The following is a 23648-nucleotide window of genomic DNA, read 5'->3' as shown; positions in this document are numbered from 1 at the left end:
AAAAATAAAAAATTCCAATTCTCATACATTAAAATGAGAACTTATAAATTCAAAAAGTATGACAAATCATTAATCATTGGCTTTGTGGACTTTTGAAACGTACCAAATTTTGAGTCTTCCTTTTGGTGGGGTTGACATGATAATTGACTCTCGTTGATGAGAATTTTCTTTAAGTCATCATTGGTCCCACATATTAAAACCCCTTAAAACTCTTAAAAGATTGGTTTTAGGACATTGATTGAAATACAGGTCATTTCCTGTCTCATGTTGTTCACACAAATAATTCATCCTTTTTCATTTATAGGTCCTATTATTAGGATACTTCATTCTCTAAATATTTTATTTTTTCCCATTTGAAATTTTTTTTTTATTGATTTATTCCCTAGATTTAGAGCTCATATAATCAGTTTCATAATTGGTATTATGGCCGTGGGTTGGGAATTTTTTTTAGGTATAATTGTACCTTAGCAACTCTATTTACGTGTATACTTAATATCATAACAATCCCTCCCAAGCTTAAAAAAATAAAAGGATTGCCTTAGGTTGACAAACATAAAATTTTATCATTTTGTTATTAATGGATTCATTATTGAAAGTCCAACTTATACCAAAATTTTGAGACTAAAACTTGATTGTTATTTTACTGTTTTTGTATAATTGTAATAACTTAGTCTCTTGCGCCCCTATAGAGAAGTTGACCCTGATCCTCCCAAAACTGTGTCCTAAAGTTGATCCCAACATCTTTAAACATCTGTTTTTGTTTTTAGGACCAGAGTCTCATGTGTGAATGCACGCTTGCCTGTGGTTATTACTAATTAGGCTCCATTCTTGTCCTCACAAACAGATAAACCAGTAGGACGATGCTGGATTTACCAATCCTTATGTCGGATCTTCACTAATTAGTTCATGAAATTACTGCTCTATTGAGAGCAACCAACATTTGCACATGCACCATTGTCTTCAAATCCACACTAACATATATAATATGTGGGTCCTTCCTCTCCCTACCTAGCTAGCTAGCTAGGTAATCGGTCCCATTGCTTGGCATTGTCATTACTCATTACATCAGAGAACAACAAAATTTTCATATGGGTCAATTCTATTGTAATTGATCAGGAGACTTTGAAAAGCGATGGATTGAAGGACTTATATAATTAATGTAAGCTTAAGTTAGTAGTATTTGCTTTAGGTTTAATGATGGCAAAATGGAGTTGAAAGATGGGTTGGACCTACTCTTTTTGTTTCTTTTCTATTTTGTCATTATTGCTAAAGAAAGAACTTTTATTCCTGCTCATAAAACATTTCTGTTCCTCTCTCTTCCCCTCTCTTGTCTCTTAGCCAAGGTGACTTGGTCTTAACTTAACACACAAACTCTAAGAAAATGTTTTATCTGTTTTGACATTGCAGCGGGCCTAGCAGCCTAAGAGCGAGGCTACCCCAGATTAGGTTGCTCGTAACCAGCCAATTAAGCATGAAGGGGCTCATTTGTATAGTTTTTGGTACCAACTCCTATTTGACCCCTTTTTTTTTTTTAGAAACAACTCCTATTTGACTTTTATATAGCAAATAAGATCATTTTGCATGCTCATTATAGTCTAAGAAGATGATATGTTCTCTTGATTGGTTTATCGAGACAAAAGTCTCCACCTAAAAAATTCTAGCTCCCCCCTAGACCTAGCAAAATTATACATATATGAGTAGAAGAATATTTTTGGATCCACGAAAAAATGGATCGAACCATACTCAACCCATTAAAATGAAGTGTTTGGTTGGATTGATAGTGGATTACATGGGTAGAACCATTTTCTTCTCTCTCTTTGTAAATTTCCCATTAACTTCAATTTTTTATTAAAATTAAATGTATTTCAAGAACAATCATAATTAATTTCAATTATTTATTGATCAATTTTCATTTTATATGCTAAATTTAAATTAAATTTTCTATATTAAACATGAAAAATACTAATATTACTCAACAAATTGAGGTGCAATTCTTAAATATGAATATATCTAACACTAGATCTTCTACTAAAATGAAGTTGCTTTCTTATAACTTAATAGATTTTCATACTAGTCATTTACTTATTTTATTTGCATAACATGTTATATTTTATTTTTAAAAATCTATACCTTATTTTATTTTTATAAGTGATTTAGTTTTAGTTTATATTTTACAAATGATAAGTGAACAACTGAACATGAACCTGATCTCTAAATTATTGTATTTGATATTTTTGGATGAAATTATTAAGCCAGTGAGCTTTTGAAATTAATTATTGGACTATAGCATTAAGAACTTATGTGTTACACAATGTTTAATTTGAGTGGTTCTATTTTTTTGTTCTCTTATTTATATTGAAAGAAAAATAAAAAAGATAAGTTCAAATTTAATTTAATTAATTTATTTATAATGTGAAAAACTGAAAATATATAGGTAATACTAAATGTAGGGACGAAGGTCCAAAATAGTGTATTGGGACCTAAGCCTTGTCCGAGGACATAAATAAGTCCGAGGAGGAACGAATAGCTGTTAAGGGGTTCTTAGTTAAAATCTCACAAGTGGGGGATGAATGGAAGGATATCCGAGGAGGAATACCTCCTCGGATACGACAAATATAGTCCAAGTATGTACTAAATGTGCTCTGTGAACATACAAGAAGGAAGGAAACTCAAAATATCTCAGGAAAAACTACTACCACCGTATTAAATGTATTGTAGCTACTTTTCTGGCCACATTTATGTAGAGAAGACCTCTAAATAGTACTGTCTTGGCTACCACAACTCACAAAAAGCTAAAAGGGATGTCTAATGGGACGGGTACTCAAGTAGGGACTCAGATGATCAATAAGTATAGGATCAAGATGATTCAAGAGCAGCTATATAATGTAAAAGACCCTCCATGAGAAAGGGATCGAAGGGAGAGAGAGAGAGAAAAAATAGAAAGCAATCCAAATCATTCTGAGTGAACATTATATCCAGATTTAACCTCTTCGAACTAGAAATTTATTGGTATCAGCATCCTTGGTTCATGTTTGAACACCATGTGATTCAATAATAGCCGTTGTTCAATTTATTAGGACATAGTTCTTTGATTCATTCTCTACAAATTCATTGTATTGGACTCATTGGACTAAGATTCCATACATTTTGGGCTTGGGCCCTACACTAAAAATACCGAATTGATTAATTGATCCAACACATCAAAAATCAGGTAAAGGTCATAAAAATGATAACACATTCCAATTTGACATATATGTTTTGACTTGTACCCAACTAGGTCAAATCAGAATTTACCTGATCCGATCAACATGTCAAGTACCCCCACCCCCACCTTTAATGTTCTATCTTAGAGAGTCAAGCATGGCAGCAAAGTTATATTTAGAATTTGGTGAAGATTTGGGACCATTTAGTAACTTACCCTAAGTGGTACGGTATACCAAAAACAAAAACAAAAGCAAAAAAGAAAGCGCAAAACGAATATCAAGGAGAATCACATTTACATGCAACAGCTTTTGTATTATTCTAGCTAGTTTAGGGGACAATTAAGAATGGGAAACACAATTATATAATGTTGTCACATATAATACCAATTTAAGTCAAGCAAAGTACGTGAGATAATCTCTTTTTAATAAGGTCAATATTGCTTCCCTTCCAAACACTAAATTCCAAAAACCCCCCACAAAGGAAGGTTAAACTGCTCTCCTGTGAATGTTTATCTGATAATTAATAAAAAAAAAATCTGCGAAATTTCACCGAAATCACCTAGACGAATAAGAAACTAAAGATTTGGCATAAACTGAGAAAAAAAAAATTAATAAGAAGAAGAAGAGTCGTTATCAAATTGACCTCAATGTTGGCAATTCCAAACACAAAGTCTTGAATGAAATATTCATGAAAAGAGGTGCTACACATATATACAAGGGATTTGGTTGGATCTTCTTTCTGTTCACTAGTGTTTCTTCTTCAGTATTCTCTGCATATCTTCTAAAATAAACGTGCCTTTCTGTTAAACTACTTATACAATTGAAAGATTTGGTCAAATAATTATAGTAGAAAATGAGATCCAACTATTTTTTTATATGGCAAAATCCCTCTTTTTCTCGTAGCATATGCTCCTTAAAGAGACTAAACTATCGTTGACATATCTAGTTAGGCCTTATTTTCTGGATTTTGTGGAATTTGATATGATAGTTTGTTTAGGTGACGCGATAGCCACCTAATCTTGTAAGTAAGTACTAAATTCAGAGAATTAAGCATCAATTTTTGTCAACTCATGAGGCTAACTCTTTATGGTCTTGAAAATGTAGACTTATTTCTTTCAGGAAAATTCGATGAGTTTTCTCTGTGTTTTGAGTCAATCACGGGAAAGAAAATAGTGGTCTCAAGCTCAGCCTCTCAATTGAGCTTGACTATATTTGACTATTAATTTCAGCAAGCAAGTATTTCCTCATTATAATCCAAGAGAATAACAAACCAATTGAGTACGTATTACGCCAAAATCCTTCAGCATTTTAGATATCTAGATGAGGATTAGCCAAGTATTTATTAAACATGAACCCTTATCTACTCTAAAAAGAACCAAACCCAGTAAATTATTACTGAATATTTAGTCATGCATAGTTTTTGGCTCGTACTAGTTGGAAAAAAAAAGGGGTCATGTATTTTCTGGGGTCTGAGGTGTGGTAGAGAGTCTAACCTCTAACTTTTATTTATATTTATTTAATTTTTTGAGAAGTATGAGTCCTAGGCTCCTAGACTTTAACCGCAAGACTTCACCTCTAGTAAGAGAACAAATTGAGGGATATTAAAATGCTTGAATTATAAATGATGATTATCTGTGTACAAATTTTTTTTTAGCTAGTGGGGGTGAGGAATGAGGAAGATTAGACACACAAAAATGATATTACCATGTAGAACCCACAGAGACTTCGTAAAAAAAATGTCTTAACTTTTGGAGATCTTGATGATATTTTTAAGTAACAAAAAATGCATAAAAAACCTTATAATTCAATAACATTGTGCAATTTTCCTTACATATAGAATCTCGATTTGAATCCCTCTTTCTCAATTGTTGGAAAAAAATAAAAAAGCAAAAAGAAAAAGAAACATATGTTTCTCTCTCACACCATAAAGAACTACACTTTTGGACAAAAAAAGAAAACACATGCACACAAAAAAAGTATGAATCTCTAAACCCAATTGGGCCAATTGAGTTGGCCCACTAGATTCTCCACCAATATGTTATATATACTCAAAATATGCCTACTGCTCAACCCAAAACCCATGCCATCAAAAACTACAAACTCGGGACTTCTGTCCCAACTTAACACAAACACACACACTTCCCCGTTGGGTTCACAACCCCAAAAAAACAACAACCCATTGTCCTCAACCCCAAAAACGACATTGTCTCACTCAATTTCCACAAAAATAAAAATCTCCCCCCCAACTCTTCCTTATCCCCATAACTACAAAGTTCTCATTTTGTGGGGTCTAAAGGAAGGTGTGATAGTTAGTCTTACCTCTAATTTAAACTTGAACCATAAGACTTCACCTCTAGCAAGAGAACAAATTAAGGGTATTAAAATGCTTGCATTATAAGGGATTATTAGGTATTGGTTTGTGATTCTATACAATTTTTTTAGGGGGCGAGGATGTGGAAGATTAGACACAAAAAAACAAAAATGGAATTACTATGTAGAACTCACATAGACTTGGTCAAAAAAGATGTCTAATTTGTGGAGGTCTTGAATGTGATAAAAAATGTAACTAGAGTTGGCGCACTTGGATTCTCCACCAATATGTTACACAAACTCAAAGTTTGCCTACTAAATTAACCCAAAATCTATGCTACAAACTTGGGCCTTCTGTCCCAACTTAACACACACCTCCCCTTTGGGCTCACAACCCCGAAAACAAAAGCAGTTACCCTCTCTGTTCAACTCCAAAACGCCACCATCTGACTCAAACCCCCCACAAAACAAATCTCTCCTCCCCAACTCTTCCTTATCCCCATAGCTACAAATCCTTTTTCCCATTTTTCTCTCAAAGAAAACAGAGTTTTCCAATGGCAACATTTACATTCTCATCTAGTCTTCTCCCTAAACCCTTAACCCCATTTTCTCTCTCCAAACCCTTCACTCCCACATGCACCTATTCTCCACATCCAGTGCTGCACTCTCCCTCACTGGAGCCCCACTATTGCCACCAAATCTCGGCCCTCCATCAGAGTAGCAGCCGTGGATGGAGATTTCTCAGCTAGAAGAAGCAGTAGCAGTGGCAATAGCAATGAGCCCAGAGAGACCATTATGCTACCTGGGTGTGACTATAACCACTGGCTCGTAGTCGTGGAGTTTCCTAAAGAGTAAAGACCCTGCTGCAACTAGGGAGCAAATGATTGACACTTACCTTAATACCCTCGCCACTGTCTTCGGCAGGTTCGGTTTTTTTATTTTTTTGGGGTCTTTTCTTCTTTTACTATGATATTTCTAGTGTGCCCATGTTTGTGTGTATGTGTATGTGTGCGAAAAAAGTATGTAGTATTATGAAAGTTTGGTTTTTTTTTTTTTCCAAGAGAAGTTACTGAATTGATATATAATTGGGGAAATGAGAAAAGGGCATTTGCAAGTTTTGATTTTGAATGTAGTTCAATGAGAAATTTGGGGGTTTTTTCATTTTTGGTTCCCCATTTTCTTGGGAAAGAAAGATGGTACTGAAATGATACACAATTGTGTAAATGATAAAAAGTTATTTGCAAGGTGATGACATAGAGAATGTATATGATAGGGTGCTAGAGAGGTTATGTGGTGAGTTTTGGAAAAGAAACAATATCCTCTTATGTATATTAAGTTGATTAAGGTAATGTATGATGGAGTGACGGAGTTGCAACTAGTGTGAGAACAAGTGGAGGCCGAGGCATCATAAGTGAGTTTTACTTTTCTATCATTATAGGTTTGCATCAAGGATTAGCATTAAGTCCATATCTCTTTGCATTAGCAATGGACGATCTCACTAAATTGATTTAAGAGGAAATCCCTTCGTGTACGGCTTTTGCAAATGATCTAATTTTAGCGGATGAAACTAGATAAACTCAATTTGGAAATTTGGCAAGAGGCTTTAGACTATAAGGCTTTCCATTAACTAGGAAAGTTTAGCTGAAAGCTCGGATTTGTGTAAATACACAAGAGCTTGTTTAGACCACCAAATAAAACTTACGGCTAGATAGCTTTTACTCTAATTTATGCTAAGTGCGGAACAAGAGTAAATGAGTGCAAATAACCGATATCACTACCCTAAGCCATATTCATCCATTATCAACAATAAAAGGAAAGCTTAAGAGTAGGGAAGAGAGATACAAATATAAGATAACACCGAGATATGTTATCAAAAAGGAAACCGAAGAATTCGGCGAAAAATCTCTCTGCTACCCTCCAAGTCAAAATTGATCCACTAGAGAATAAAGTTGAAGTACACGAATAACAAAAGACCCTCCAAGTCTAGTGTACCCCATATTAAGTTCTCCAATCTCCTGCTAAACTGACTTCTCGAAGCCTTGTCTTATCTACCTTTCCAGATCCCGCAATTCAGTCTGATTGCATCCGCCAATGAATGGCTCCTTCCAATGCTTCCCAACAGCACCAAATTCTGACTTTACACTCAGGATGGGTGTGATAAATATTTGGGCTATCACCCTCTCAAGGATATAGAGATGGAGATGGAGATGGAGAGGTAGGAGTTGAGGAAAATCACAAGGAAATGTGTAGATGATTGTGGATGTAATAATCTCTAACTCTTAAATGTATTTTCTAGGGTTTTCTTTCTAAAAAGCGCACACTACAATTTGTGGGTAATGAGAGTGTATATATATATATATATATATATAGTGTGGGTAAAGACTTAGTAAAGCAAAACATAACTTTTTGCCAAATAGAGTGTTTTGCGAGTACTTTGCGGGATGGCTTTTCCTGCGATACATTCACGAAAATCTCCAGCTTGGCATGACTCTTCATCTTCCAATCATGTGCTCTACACGTGGCTCTTTCGTGGGTAAGCTTCTCGCGAGACACTTGCGAAATCCACTTGTTCATCCTTTTAAACTTGAGTCTTCACACTCTCTCACACTCATCTCTTACAATTGAAAACCCACATACAAATATGATTGAAGAAATTACAATCAAATTTGGCACAGAATTAAAGCCAATACAAAATAGTTGTAAATTACAACTTTACAATAGCAAAAGTAGAAATAGAGATAAAGTTGTAACACTTGATAGTCCAAAAATAACAAATGAGAATGTTAAGATGGATAAGTGGAAACGCACGGAAAGATAGGATTCAAATTGAGAAAACTTGCTTAAACATTGGTGTGTCCCCTAATGATGAGAAGATGAGGAAGAGTCGCTTGCGATGATTTAGTCATGTTTAGAGGAGAACAATTAATGCATAGTATATGCCATTGAGAAAGAGTGATTTGATTCAAGTTAAGGAGACAAAAAAAGATATAGGAAGACCAAAAGTAGCATCAATGGAAATAATAACAAAAATGACATGTGATTATCAAAAAAACAAAAAAACAAAAATGACATGTCAATTAAGGAAGTGGTCTGTTGAGGATCAATAGCCGTGGCCAACTCTAAAAATTTTGGGACTAAGGCTTGAGTGTTGTTATTGTAGGAAGGAATATGATACTAAAAACGATAGGTAATTGGGTAAATGGAAAAAATTTATTTGGAAGTGATTATTTTGAAGGTAGCCCAATGAGCTCTGGCTCAAATGGGACATCCTTTTCCCATAAGAATAGGGTGGAGGGTAAGCTTGTGAGTTCAAATCCCAATGGGTGTGTGTAATGTAACAATAGAAAAGAAAGTGATGATTTTGAAGAAAATTATGAGTCAAAACTTGTTTTTTTGGCTGTGTGATTGCCTTTTCATTTTTATTGTTCTCCATTGCAGAAATTGTTTGAGGAATTTGTTTGTTTACCAACGACATCTGTTGATGGATACTAGATCTTTGGGTTCCACAGATTTGGAATTTCATATGTAATCTCTTGTTGGGATTATGACTCCAATTGCTTTTGCTTCATTTGGGGTACTGCCACCTTTCTCAACATAGGGCTGCTTATGTGCAATCTGACATATGGTTGAATTTTTTTGTTAGCATTTTTTTCCACAAGTATTTAGTTTCTTTCCTACACCTAAATTGAAACAATTTTGGTTTCCAAAGGATGTAAGATTTCTTAATTTTGAATCATATGATACCTCAGAAAAACGCTCTACTCATCACTGGTAATGGCATCCTTTGTGGTGCCTCATATCTGTGGTTCGAACCCCACCTCCTCTCTCTCACTATCTACCCATCTCAGAATAATGTTTTTATCTTCCTTCTATTTATATATCATCCTGGTCACAGAATTAAGATGCATTTCTAAATGGGCAGTGCTTAAAAAGATATTCTTCTATTATTGTTACTAATACTGTAATTGCAGCTGTTTCTCAAAAAAAAAAGATACTGTAATTGCAGCTGTAGTAGTTGGAATTTTTTCCATTACTGTTATCTCATAAATGTGGACCCTGTGTTTGTGTGTCAGCATGGAAGAAGCAAAGAAGAATATGTATGCTTTCAGCACCACCACATACACTGGATTCAGTGCACTGTTGATGAAGAGACATCTGAGAAATTCAAGGGTAAATACCTATGTCAAGCACTTGTCTTTTGACCATTATATGGGTTTTGTCGATTTTGCTTCCTTCTAATGTATTCTTTCTAATGTATTTTCAAATTCATCATCATAGGATTGCCTGGTGTTCTCTGGGTATTGCCAGACTCATACATAGGCGACAAAAATAAAGACTATGGAGGTGATTCCTATGCTTTATTTCTAAATTGACACATTGTTTTCTTTATGCTCATATATTGTAATGATGCTATGATGATCTTTCTAATCTTCTTCTTTCTTTTCTTTTTTTCTTTCTTTTTTTTTTTCTTTTTTATTTATTATTTTTTTTTTACGTTATATCTTCTTTTGTTTTAGGGGATAAATATATCAATGGGAAGATCATTCCTTGCAAATACCCTACTTATCAGCCTAAACGTAGTAATTCAAAATATGAGAGTAGAAGGTATGAAAGACGGAGAGATGGCTGCCCTCCTGAGAAGAGAAAACTCAGACAAGAGGCAACTACTACGGACTCTGCCTCTGGATGAGGTAGTGGAACTTTAGAGTCATGCTGTCTTTTCTATTGATTCAGTTTTTCTTTTTCTATTTCAAATTTCTTTGCAAGATGAGGTTTCTGAATTTACTTGCCCATGAAAAATTATCCGTTTTGTATATACAGTGATTGAATTGTACCAGTTTATCTTCCACTGTTAAATTTAGACCTATCATGATTGTAATCCATTTTGTTTTGTGCTGTTATGATTGCAGGTAGTTAAGGCTTGTTTTTGAAGTTCTAAGCCTGATAGCAGTTGCAAATTGCAATTTATCATTCTTTAGTGTCTGCAAACTATAGTGCATGGATAGTTTAACATGAGGCCAGAAAACCTGCTTATAAAATGAATTTGGTCAGATGCAGTGTTCTTGTATGTTTTGTAAGATCAACCTTAGTAGCATCAACTGGAGGAAGGCGTAGCTTTGCTGTATGACTATGTTATGCAAAGGGGATTTTGAGTTACATGAATCTATGTTTAATCCAGAGTTACTTATGCAGCAACTATTTGTAGTTGGATTCATTGATATGTGATATCAATTTTCTTTTGTTATTCAATCTTTTTTGCAGCATAAAGCAGTGCTCCTTGAAATTCATAAAAAATAAAATTATTTTCTGTTGTGCTTTTCTAACAATGTCAAGCATGTCATATCACCCTTTGCTAGTTTGGCGATAGTCACATGCGTATGTTTGACATCACTTAAAAGTTTGAATCTTTGCATTATCACCTTAACACCTTAGGCAAGGCAGCCAGGTAAACTATGTTGCAAACTTAATGCACATCCGATAGTGCATTCTTGCAGTGGCGTATCATTTCAACCTTCTGACCATTTTCAGACATCTGATAGAGATTGAAGTCATTCTACATTCTTTCCATGCTAAAGTTGCATGGCAATACATAGACAAAGTCATTATATACCATTCCTATCATTTAATTTCAAAAGTGGTTTTATACACAACTTATTGCGTTTAAATGCTTAACATAAGAGGCCTAATTTTAGGTGGTGTGTGGAACCTGATGGATGGAATTATTGGAATTAATCATTCAAACGTTCACAAGAGTTGAGTTGATTGCTTAAATTCTTTAAATTGAAACTGTTTTTCTTTGTTGCAGTGTTAACTTGTGTATCCTTGTTTTTTTTTGCATGAGGCTTGCTACTTGATCAAATCTTTGGTGTCCTGGTATCTGTTGGCATGAAATGAATCATATTGGATCTTCTATGGTATTTTGATAAGTCCATCATATATTAGGTCAACTATGGGACTATGTTCCAGTTAGACTGGTCCCAGGGCTGGCCCAAGTGTTTCGGAGGCCTAAGGCGAAATTTTCAAATGGGGTCTTTATGTTATCACTTAAATAATATTTAACTAGCATTTTATATACTAATTTTTTTTTTTTTTAAATCCATTCTTTTTACTTTTTAATATGATTTTTTTTAAGAAAATGTTAAAGTTATAACAAATTTTACTACAAATTTGTGTTGTAATGAATGTTATTAATGACATAAGGCTTACAAAAATATTAGAAATATTATAAAATTTACAACATGAAAATTACAAAAATATATCACTAATCACAAATATTCATTCAAAAATGCATTCAATAGTTTGTTGAAATCTAACTATCATATTCATTGTCACATCAAATTATAAAAGTTATGAAGACCACCATGAACTCTTGGTACAATGATCACTCCACAAGTATAAGTTTTTGTATGATGTGGAGGGTAATGACCGAGATTTAAGTCTCTAAAAGAGAGTTGCACACATATATACACTTAGATTAGGCTAAGGCAAAATTTTTATCTTGTATAAAAATAATTAAATAAATAAAAGTTATGTCGTAAAATTTATAGTATTTTTAACATTTTCTTATTTGAATTACTTGTGATTAGTAACACATCTATTTGTAAGATCTATTTATTTAAATTTATATTATCTCTATCTCTATCTCTAGCATTATTTAATTCTTTGAATCTTCTTAACAGTGAAAAAAATGTAAACTAAAATGTTTTAATATCTCCCAAAAATATTTATATATAAAAAAAATAAAAAAAATTTGCCCCAAAATTTGGGGCCTTCTCTAGTGAGGGGGCCTAGGCAATGGCCTAATTGGCCTAAGCCTAGGGCCGGCCAGTGGTCCTATAACAGTTAACACTAAAGGTCATTTGAGGAAGTGATCAGCTTGCCATGGATAAAGTCACTGATCTGTAAAAACAATCCAAATGCCAATCGTGCTCCTTGAAATGTAGAAATGTCAAGTTTTAATCACGTTTGTCAACCACTATTCTTCATTTTTTTTTGTTTTCCCTCGTGTGTGCGTGCGCATGTGTGCGCGGGATGTAAAACAAAGAACCAAAAAAAAAAAAATGTTGATTGTAACGGTACAATTACATATATAACCATTACACATAATTTAACTCGTGGGGGATGAACATTCAAACCTAGATACTCTATGGGAGAACTAGGCAATAGTGCTTTACCAAAAGGCCTTTGATCACATGAAAGCTTGATGCTGAGTATATTCCTTTCTTTTTTGATAAGTAAAAGGTAGGTAGTATAGTGACTTTGGTCCATCATCTACTGCATCTACACTGGCTGAGATTTGTCCAATTGGCTGGTCATGATAGGATGACACAATGATCATTGCTTCAAATACCGGTTACAGTTGAATGGCGACACTAGCGTACCTCCAAGCCAAGTGATAGTGCATTCTCAAGCATAATTATGTTGGGATCTAGTGCTAATTTCTCAGGAAAAATAAAAAAAGGATATCCTGTTTAACAAATTTCTCAGGATACTTTCCTGTCACATCTAAATCCATTATTGGGATCTAATGGTCTCAAAAAGTAATAATTGTCTTCAATCAAACTTTGAAATAATTGTCCTCTCCTTAGACTAAAGGAAAAGTTATGGGCCACAGCTTTGTTGAAATGTCAAAATATCTCATTGGTTCTCAGTGGAAATCACATTGCAATTTGCAAATAAATTATTAATAGCTAGCTTCTCCCTGTTTTTTTTTTTCTTTTTGGTAAGAGAAGTAACTTTTACCCGCATAACAACAAAGTTCTCTACATAAATCGAGTTCTCCATTTTTCATGCATGTGCAAAATTTGTTTTTTATTCTCAAATTAGATCAAAATTGTGTGACAGGGATAAGTAGATGGATGGGCAGATGGATAAGACTAACTCTAAAGATATGCATTATCTTCTTCTTCTTCCTTTTTTTTTTTTTTTTTTTTTTGGTAAACTAAAGATATGCATTTTTAATAATGCGCAAAAGCCACTTTATGTCCTAGCCATTCTCCAAGAAGTTGCTTTTTGCTAACATTGAGTAATGAATAAGATAACTGTATAAGCAAAAAAAAAAAGTATAAGATTACTGCTGGAGAAATTGAGTTTGACTGATCAACAATGGCCTACTACAGATCCAGCTATCTTGAGGATGATCTTGGTGAGTACAATCTTACCCCTTATGGTGATAGTTATGATTCAGTTCCAAGTCATGGCTTAATGGATTATTATCCTAGCTATGATTCCAACAATTATCAGTTCTTTGAGTATAACTCAATCCCTTGTTATAGTGCTTACAATCCTCCACATAGCTATTCATCAGTTGCATATTCTACCTCTACATTCAGTGAGCCTAGATGTATTGAGTATGACCCTCATGTTTATGGTGGGGATTACAATCCTGGTTTGACTCAATTTGTGATATCTTACTCTACTGTGGAGTTTAATGTACCTGAATTTGATGATTATGATCCAACACCTTATGGTGGTGGTTATGATATAGCTCAAAACTATGGCAAGCCCCTTCCAGCCTCAGATGAAATTTGTTATCCTCGATCTATGCCACCGGATCCAAATGCTGTCACTTCTGGGTCCATCGCATTGCCTAGTGGGAAAGAGGAAACTGGTGCGCTGGCAGAAAAACCTCAAAATGGAAGCAAACAATCCTTGGCGAATGAAGAAGAGCAGCAATTACATGATATCAGTGACAAAGGCCTTGACAGTCACAAAGACGAACCTTTTCAAGCAGATGGGAGTGGATATGGAAATGGAATAGCTGAAGAGCATGGTTATGAATCTTATGACAAGCCGGTGCCCGAACCTCCTAGTGGATATGGCTTGGAAGCCATGGACCTTTGTGAAAGTTTATTTGGTTATTGGCCTTGTTTGTCTCGTGAGAAAAGGAGATGTGATCGTCAATATTGTGCCGATGAAGGAAGCAACAGCGACCCATGGAAGGGAACTGCAGAATATCTCTTTGGAAGTTCAAATCCATATGGTGAAAGAAGGGCTGTTGAAGGTAGCTATGTGGATTCTAATTATGGCTATGAAAGGCATTATCAGGAGCAGCCTCTCTATAGGCAGGTTTATTATGATGAGTAATTGATTATTCAATGTTCATAGATGAATAAATTCAGGATATTAAGACTGCAAAAAGTTGCAATTTTTTCCTTCTGATTTCAAGGATGAAAAAAAAATTGTCATGTATTGTTTGGATCTCTTGTTCCTATCTAGGAAAATAAGTTCATGATTGTAGATGGTTTTACTTTGTCATAGAGAAAAAAATATATATATATATATATATATTTCATTTCTAAGCTATTTTTTGGTGTGAAGTAATATGAAACCAAAGTATCCAGAAAGCATCCAATGGCTCTCTTTGAAGAGGAGGTGATCTAGACCTTACAACTTTAGGTACTACCTCATTGAAGCCCAGCTGTTTCAGTAGACTAATTTCCAAAGTTTAAACATTGTTGTAGACCCTTAAGGTGACTGATCCAAAATGGGAAAACTATGAGCAGGGATCACTTCAATTATAGAACTTCAATTCATGGAACTCTTTGGCTGGAAGAACAATTCGTAGAAAACAAGGACCAATGTTCCCTGCTATTATTCTTCTATGAAGCTTCTTATTGTACCAGCAAAGGGCTTTTTCTTAGTACCGGGCCTGTGGGCCAACTGGCCATGAAGGCATGTTATCTTGTTCTTGTTTTTGAGTATTGATAATGATGATGATTCATCTATGGTTAACAGATGAATACATGGTTATTATTGTCCCGTCCCTGGATATTAATAGGATCTTTACTAAGCTCAAATTTGTGTAGGGTTCCGATCCGGATCTTAGGATTTTATAGGATCCCGATCCATCACAATACTAAATCTCCTATGGTAAATTTATATATATATATATATATATATATATATTCTTTTTTGGGCCTCCAAACAGAGCTCAAACGCCTCTAATTGATTATAAAAAAAAAAAATTAATAAACAGATTAGCTCTGTGGCTCTAGCTCAAATTGATAAAAAAAATTAAATATAAACTTCTTCTTCTTCTCTTTTTTTTTGTTTTGTTTTGGGGGGGGGGGGGGGGGGGGTGGGGGGGGGGGTGGGGGGGTGAAAGGTGATGAATTTGAGTTTGGTGATGCAAATGAAAATGAAGTGAATGAACCTCCTAATGCAACATTAAGAGATTTTAATGATTATTTAATGGATGATGTGGGTCATGTGCTTACTAATAATGACAATAATGCTATTTATAATGATCAACTATACTTTGAGGAACCCATCCAAGATAACCAAAACTTTGTTCTTGATGATTGACTGTGTTTATGGAGTTGTTTGAAACATTGTTATTTGCTTTGTTTTGTTTATTGAAACGTTATGTATGCTTTGAAATATTTAACTTAGAATTTGGTATTTGTGAGTTGTGTTATTGGTTGTTATGAGTGGGTAAAAAAGTAATTTAAATTGTAAATTCAGATTAGAATTAATAACAACTTACTACCTATGATTTGTTGTAAAAATGTTGTGGATGTATCACTTATCTATTTTTTATGGTTGTCTACAGTGACAAGAGACTCTTCTCTAGCTCTTTTCCTTGTAATGCACAACCAACCAATCATTAGGCATAAGCCTTGTTAGACATATTATAGCCCAAGTGGTCTAAATCAATTGTAGGTGTCATGTACTTGTAAAATAAGCAACTTAACTTTGGGTTAGTCTAGAGTTAGTCAAATATTCTCTAGTACATAAATCCTACCTTAGATTCATTGTAACACAAATGTTTGATATCAATATGTAGCCATCAAGTGCTTCCTTAAACTAATTGTCTAACATTAAATCAACTTTATTTTTTATTTTTTTGTTCTTTCTTAAAAAGTAATTATACAGAGTTTCCTGTTATCAATTAATATTAATAAGGGGAAATTGCACTTTACCCACTTGTGGTTTGGCTCATTTTAAAAGTGTCCACCCGTGGTTTAAAAGTTATCACTTAACCCACTCAAGGTGACCTCCATTAAACACCCATTACTAACCTCTGCCATTTTCGTTAAAAATTCTCCTTTACTATATAAGCCACAATAGAAATAGAATTTGAAGCAACATATTGAAGAACAACTTCCCTCTCACCATCTTAGAAATCAAATCTTTAAACCCAAATCCCATATCGTGACCTGAATCTTGTTCAATCATCACAATAATTGGTTCCCTCTTGATATATATACTGCCAACAGAAAGGAACCCAGACAACAAGGGAAAACAAAAAGGAACCCATGTTTTTTTTTTTTTTTTTTTTTTGATTGAAAGGAACCCAGAAGATTCTCCATCTTCTTTTGAAACCATAGGTAGAACAAATATGTCAAATCCTAACAACTCACAATAGGAAAAACCATTACACTCACAAATCCATTAAACCCATAAAATTTGAACCCACCAACCATAAGGAAATTTAAACCAACCCAGAAAATTCGAACCCACAAATCCATTAACCCTAGAAAATTTGAATACACGACTCTCCGCTGCTTCGATCTCAGCCGATCTCACGATTTCGTTTTTCTTGTTTCTTTGTTTTTGCTTCCCGGTATGGGGATTTAGGTGATGGCTAATAGCAGCGGTGGTGTTGGAGGTGGTAGTTTGGTGAGGTTATGATTTGATGGTTCAGTGAGTTGGCTATGGTGTTGGATATGTTAGATTGCTGGGTGGTTTTTTTTTTTTTTTTTTTTTTTTTTTTTCTGAGTTTTTCTTGTTTCTTTGTTTTTGCATCTAGTAGGGGTTTTGGGCGGTGGCTAACAACAGTGATGGTGTTGGAGGTGGTAGTTTGGTGAGTTATGATTTGATAGTTCAGTGAGTTGGTTGTGGTGTTCGATTTGCTAGATTGCTGGTTTTTTTTTTTTTTTTTTTTTTTTTTTTTTTTTTTTTTGCAGATTTTTCTTTTAGTTGTAAATCTGGGTTTTTTTTTTTTTTTTTAAAGAGAAACTAGCAAAAGAGAGAGGGTTAGAGTTTTAAAGAGAGGGTTTTTTTGCTTTGTCTACCTTCTTTTGTAAAACTTTGTGGTAATTATGTATATGAAAAATGATGAAACAAATTTTATCTTGACTTGTTTTTTGATATTTTTCTTTTATGTTTTATGTGAAGAAGAAGAAGAAGAAGGAGAGAAAAGAGGAGAGAGACATAAAATATAATGAAAAAGACACATTTACCCCTATTTTTAACGGTGAAAAGGGAGAGGTGGGTTACGGAGGTCTAACGAAGGGCACCTTAAATAGGTTAAGTGACACTTTTTAAAACACAAGTGGCTTAGTTAAAACTAGTAAAACCATAGGTGGGTTAACTGCAATTTTTCCTATTATTAATGTGGGACCCGGCCCAAAAATAATGGGCTAGTCCAAATTCAGGCCCGTCCGAGGAGCGTCCTGTCCGAAGAGAAATCACAGATAAAGCATTACTCAGTCCCAATAGCGCCAAAGAAACCTGTCCGAGGAGTAACTCCTCCTCGGACATTACGAAGCCCAGACGAAAGACTTGCCCCAACCATTTCAGTTCATCCTCCCAGCATATAAAATGAATAAAATCCAAAATATCTCATGGAAAGCTGCCACCACCACATTAATTGCGCCCCAACCACCCTCTTGGCCGCATTAATGAGGAAAAGACCCCTGAACAGTACTACCTTGGCCTCTGCAACTCACAAAGGAAGTGATAAGGGCGTCTGATGGAACAGGTGCTCAAGTAGATGCTTAGATGATCAACAAGTGTAAGGTTGAGATGAGAAGATGAGAACTATATAATGTAGTAGAGTCTCTCAAAGAAAGAGGACGGAAAAACTGTATTCGGGACTAAAGAAATAGAATCATACGTTAGAGATCCCTTCTTGTGTTTTTATCTTCTGCAACAATATTGTCCATGTATCAGACCGAATAGGCTCACTGAGGCTAAGTTCTTTGACCCATCCTCAACAAATATTTATTGTGGGTTGCGCCTTGGACCAAGGCCTGATCAATAGAATTTGGGCCAGGAAAATCGTGCAACCACAAATAATATTAAAAACTATCCATTTTAATTATGCTTTTACTTTTTATTTCTTTTAGTTTATTTAATTTATTTGCTTATATATAGATTTTTTTTAAAAAAATTTAGAAATGCTATGTCCATAATATTTTCATAACAAATCTTATGTGACAGATTGTTACTTGTTGTTATTAGTGGGCATCAAAGTAATTTCAGTTGTAAATTCAAATTAAAACCTGTAACAATTTGCTAACTAGGATATGTTATGAAAATGTTGTGGACATAGCACCATTTTTTAGGGTGAAAAAAAAAGGTGAAAATACACTTTTGGTCCCCACATTTTAGGCCAATTCCTATTTTGGTTCCTAAATTGATTTTATTACTAATGTAGTCCCTAAAAAAATATATTTAATTCTATTTTGGTCACTGTCATTAACCCACTAACAAAAATGTCCTACGTTGCAGATGATATGCCCCGCTTGCTGACATGGCGCATTGGCGCTGACGTAAGTATTAAAATATTATTAAAAAAACTTATTTGGCATTTTTGAAATTCCACGTCAGTATTTAACTTAAAAATAAACTTAATTCCTCAATTTTAATTTTAATTTAAAAAAAATCAAAAACAAACAAAAAGAATTTTACTTTCTTTTAATTAAAATGATTTTTTTTTCTTTTATTTTAGAAGAACATATTCATATTTTTTTTTCTTCTTTTTCAGAAGAACATATTCATGTTTTTTGTGTTCTTCCTCATAGTATGATTCATATTCTTAGCAAATTAATCCTCATTTTCTTATCATTTTCTGTATCTTTCTTGTACTTTCTTTATAACTAAATACATCAAAACAAAATAAATTAATTAAATGTCTTTCTTGTCTCTTTTTTATAATTCATTTCATTATTTTTTCTAAACATGTTCATGTTCTTTGTGTTCTTCCCCATAATCAGTCTCCAGAGCAAAGAACCAAACCCAAACCCAGATCTCAACCAAACCCCAAACCCATATCTCTAGCAACCAAACCCATAAACCCAAGTAAAAGAATAGAAACCCAACAGCTAGCAAAGCACCACCACTGAATCAAATCTTCCAAAATTTCCTAGCAACCAGTAAAGCCTTAACATCAAATCCACAAAAATCCTAAGCTAAAAACTTCCAAATCAACCTCAAAGAGAGTAAAAAAGTGAGGGTGAGCTAGAGAGAGGTGTGAGAACCATTGATCTGGGCTTCACAACAACACAACACCACTACTGATCTAAGCCACAACAACATAGCACACCTACCAACACAGCACCACCACAAACCCAAACTAACCCACCACCCAAACTCCAAGAAACCCAAAAACTTGGTTTCTCCAAGATTTGGATTCTCCTACAAAGCCGAAAAGTCGGAGGCTCCAAACCGATCCACCACCCAAACCGTCTCTCGCGTCTCCTGCCCTATTTGTCTCTTAATCGGGTTAGGGTAGAGGTTTAGAGCAGATCAAAGAGAAATCAGAGAGACAGGGAGTGAGAAAAGTAAAAAACGCAATAGGCAAAGAGATTAAATCGATCTGGGTTGGGGTTTGTGGGGGTTGTTTTTTTTATTTTTATTATTATTTTTTTATAACGGGTTTTTTATTTTTTATTTTTTGATAAACAACGGGGTTTTTTATTTAGTACAATATTAGGTTGGTTTTTTTTTTTTTGGTCTAAATATTGGAAATTTTAATCTTTGTGATGTTGTGCTTGGTGACTAAGAAAATTTGAGAAAATTGTTATAAAACTTTTCTCAATTTTTAAAACTTTTTTTTTTTGGATAGGATCTCAATTTTTTAAACTGACAAAGCTTTTTTTTTTTTTCTTAATTTAATTAGATTAATTTTTTTAAATTTTTAATTTTTAATTTTATGATCTGGATTTTTTGTTTTAATTTTTTATTAATTTAAATTTGATGTGGTATTTAAAATATGCCAAATAATTTTTTCAATAATATTTTAATGGCCACATTAACGCAATGTCAGTAAGTAGGACACACTATCTATTACGTAGAACTTTTCTATTAGTGGATTAACGATAGAGACTAAAATAGAACTGATTTTATTTTTTTAGGTATTACATTAGTAGTAAAATCAATTTAGAGACCAAAATGAGAATCATCCCAAAATGTGGAGACCAAAAGCGTATTTTCGCCAAAAAAATTTCGCTTCAAAAAAAATTCTTTTTTTTTTTAATTTTTAATTTTTTACATTTTTAGTGTAATTTTGCACCAATAACTGAAGGTGGAATCAAAGAATTTTTAAATACAACATGGCAATAAGTGGTCTCTTAGTTGGATATGATTCGGCCCACTAGGGGAATCTCTCTACAATTCCTTATTGGTTTCAATTCTCTCTCTCTCTCTCTCTCTCTCTCTCTCTCTCTCTCTCTCTCTCTCTCTCTCTCTCTCCTCTCATATATTTTAATATCTTTTTTTATGTATTAAAATGTAGACATTCTTAAAATGTGAATGAGTATATAATATATATATATATATATATATATATTAAACATTAATATTTTTCGTCTTTGTATTATTATTATTTTTTTTTTCAATCGTTCTATGTAAGCATCGTTTACAATTTTGATTTGGAATTTTTTTTTTTTTTTAAGGTTCACAATGGTTGGCGATGGATGCCAGGGATGGCCGAGGTTATAAAAATTGTTTATTTTATTTATAACCATATTAATTTTAAACATACCTATAGACATATAAATCATCCATATTTATAAACATATCAACAACAATTATTTATTCTATTCAAACATTTCTTTGACTTCATCCATTCTAATGTTTACAATGTAATATAAAATTTTAATCAGTGAGATAATGCCAATATTTTTTCACAAAAAAAAACCCTAAACATATTTATAAACATATAAATCTTGGAGATTATGTATATGTGTGCATGTGTGTGTGTATATATATATATATATATATATATATAAACATATAAACAATAATAATTATTTTGGATAAATATTATTTTAAATCTTTTTCCAACTTCACTACTTATAACATCTTGGGTTCCACTTTATGCAATAAAGTAAAATTACATGAAAAACAATTCTAGGTTTGAAATAGATCTCTTTTCCCCCTTTCAATTACTATTTAAAACAAAATTTTAAACATATATGTAAATATAATGAGTAATGCAAACTTTGAAACAAATTTTATTTTCAATTTGTAATAAAACCACTATACATATATCCATATTAGTCTTAAATATACCTATAATTTTTTTTTTTCTTTTAGTTTATTTAATTGATTTTTTATATATTTTTTATAATATGTTTTTAGGGCAGAGAAAAAAGCTTCTAAAAGTTTCTCTTTTAAAAAAAAAATTAATAATTTTTATTTATATATTTAGAGTGATTTTGCGACAATAAATGATGGTTGATATATTTATAAATTAAATATTGTAAAAGTTTTTGTCTTACTATTTATCTTAATCTCACGTTGGAAAATGAGTATGAGTTAAAGAGGTTTAAAGTCTGTGCTGTGTATTTAAGAGTTAGGCTTTTTTGAATATACACTACTGAAAGTTTCTTTAAAAACATTTTCCCCTCTTCCTGTGTATTTGTTAAAAATATTTAGTATTTAAAAAAAAAAAATATATATATATATATATATATATATATATATGATCATCATTGGCTATGATAGAGGTATATTTTGAGTGCTTATTTAAAATGTTATTACGTAGCTAAGCTCTTTGTAATTCTTCATGAAATTTTGATTCTCACATTTATTATTATTTCATATATATTTTTATGTATTAAAATGTTAAAAAATAGATTTGAATGAGTGAAAAATTATTTAACCCTCCTTATATTTATACAGGGATATAAATATTGTATACAGGGATTCAAAATCGAGACCTTAATAATATCATTAATTCTTTTAAGAATGGTGTTATAATCACAAATTTTTCTACAATATTTTTACAAACTCTTGTGGTAGCAAATTTTTATTAGTTTGCATCTAGGCCTACTATTTACACCACTTTTTTACTTACCAATAACCACTCCCCACATCAGTAATTTGTAAAAAAATTATGTAACTCTAGCATTTAAAAAAAAAAAAAAAACATAAAAATATTTAAATTTAAAATTTAAAACAATATATACAAGCACAAAAAAATTTTCTCAACAACAAAAATTACCAATAGTGAAAAAAAAAAAAGCATAATCAACCAATTTTACCAAAACAAACAATCCAACCTTTTTAAGAAATTTCAAACAAAATAATTGTCTGCAACAACACACATCAAAGTCACAAAAAAAAAAAAAAAAAAACCCTCAGTGGCTAAACCAATGTACACAATCAACAACAAGGTCGCCACAGGTACTAAAAGTCTAGGTGATTATCAAGCAATGCGTATCAAATTATATTGTAATTAGTTTTAGTTTATGATAATGATGTTTCCTAGAATTATCGGGAGTGGTGACGTTAAAATCACCCGGTGAGGTTTTTCTTCGTATAAGTTTTCTCCATTCGTAGACAAATCACCATGTCAATTTATTTTCCACTGCATTTAACTTAGTTGGTGATTTGTTTGTGCTACCATGTTTATTGCTTGTAATTGAATCTAATTAATTCACTTGACTAATTAATTGATTAATTTACCAAAAGAGTCAATACATTCTTGGCTTATCACTTTTAAATAATTCTATGATTCTAACTTGTAACGTGGTAAATGTGTTTGGGTAGATTGGAATTATTAGAACAACGGAAGGATTCTAACTCAGGCTATGCTCGGTCATGCATGTAACACTAAATTAGAGCATTCAAATAAACTCATACAAAAATTATTATTTATTTAAGCATAAGAATTGGCTTTTCTATTTTACCTAACCAATTTTCAAAAACATTTAATTTACATCAAATTATCTATTCTAAAATGTATTTCATTAAAAAAAAATTAATCGTTTCTCTCTTTTTGCATACCGCAACTTTTATCCATTCTCTACCTTCATCCTTGAGATACTTAGGTCAGCTGCACGACATATGCCAGTAGTGTCATCCTCAACGATGCAAAGAGATGGTACATGTCTTATCGCTTTAAAACACCAAACTTAGGTTTTAGTTGCTTAATGTGCAAATTGTTTGTAACTTGGC

The 23648-nt window shown here is 33.0% G+C and overlaps 1 protein-coding gene and 1 pseudogene across 1 annotated transcript; both read left to right on the top strand.

Annotated features, from left to right (window-relative positions):
• Window positions 1-5879: 5879 nt before the first annotated feature.
• On the top strand, window positions 5880-10763 carry LOC115988509 (annotated as a pseudogene).
• Window positions 10764-13443: 2680 nt separating this feature from the next.
• Window positions 13444-14714, top strand: LOC115991930 (uncharacterized protein At5g39570). Its single transcript, XM_031115920.1, has one exon. It carries the CDS (start codon window positions 13620-13622, stop codon window positions 14598-14600), a length of 981 nt encoding a protein of 326 aa, XP_030971780.1. The 5' UTR covers window positions 13444-13619; the 3' UTR covers window positions 14601-14714.
• Window positions 14715-23648: the final 8934 nt, after the last annotated feature.

The sequence above is a fragment of the Quercus lobata genome, chromosome 5, assembly GCF_001633185.2.
Source record: "Quercus lobata isolate SW786 chromosome 5, ValleyOak3.0 Primary Assembly, whole genome shotgun sequence".
Lineage (NCBI taxonomy): Eukaryota > Viridiplantae > Streptophyta > Magnoliopsida > Fagales > Fagaceae > Quercus > Quercus lobata.
Note: the sequence above shows the minus strand (reverse complement) of the source record. Positions and strands in the feature narration are given on the sequence as shown.

Bases quoted from the DNA above. Each gene is read 5' to 3' on its own strand.
- LOC115991930 (XM_031115920.1), top strand. From the start codon at position 13,620: ATGGCCTACTACAGATCCAGCTATCTTGAGGATGATCTTGGTGAGTAC.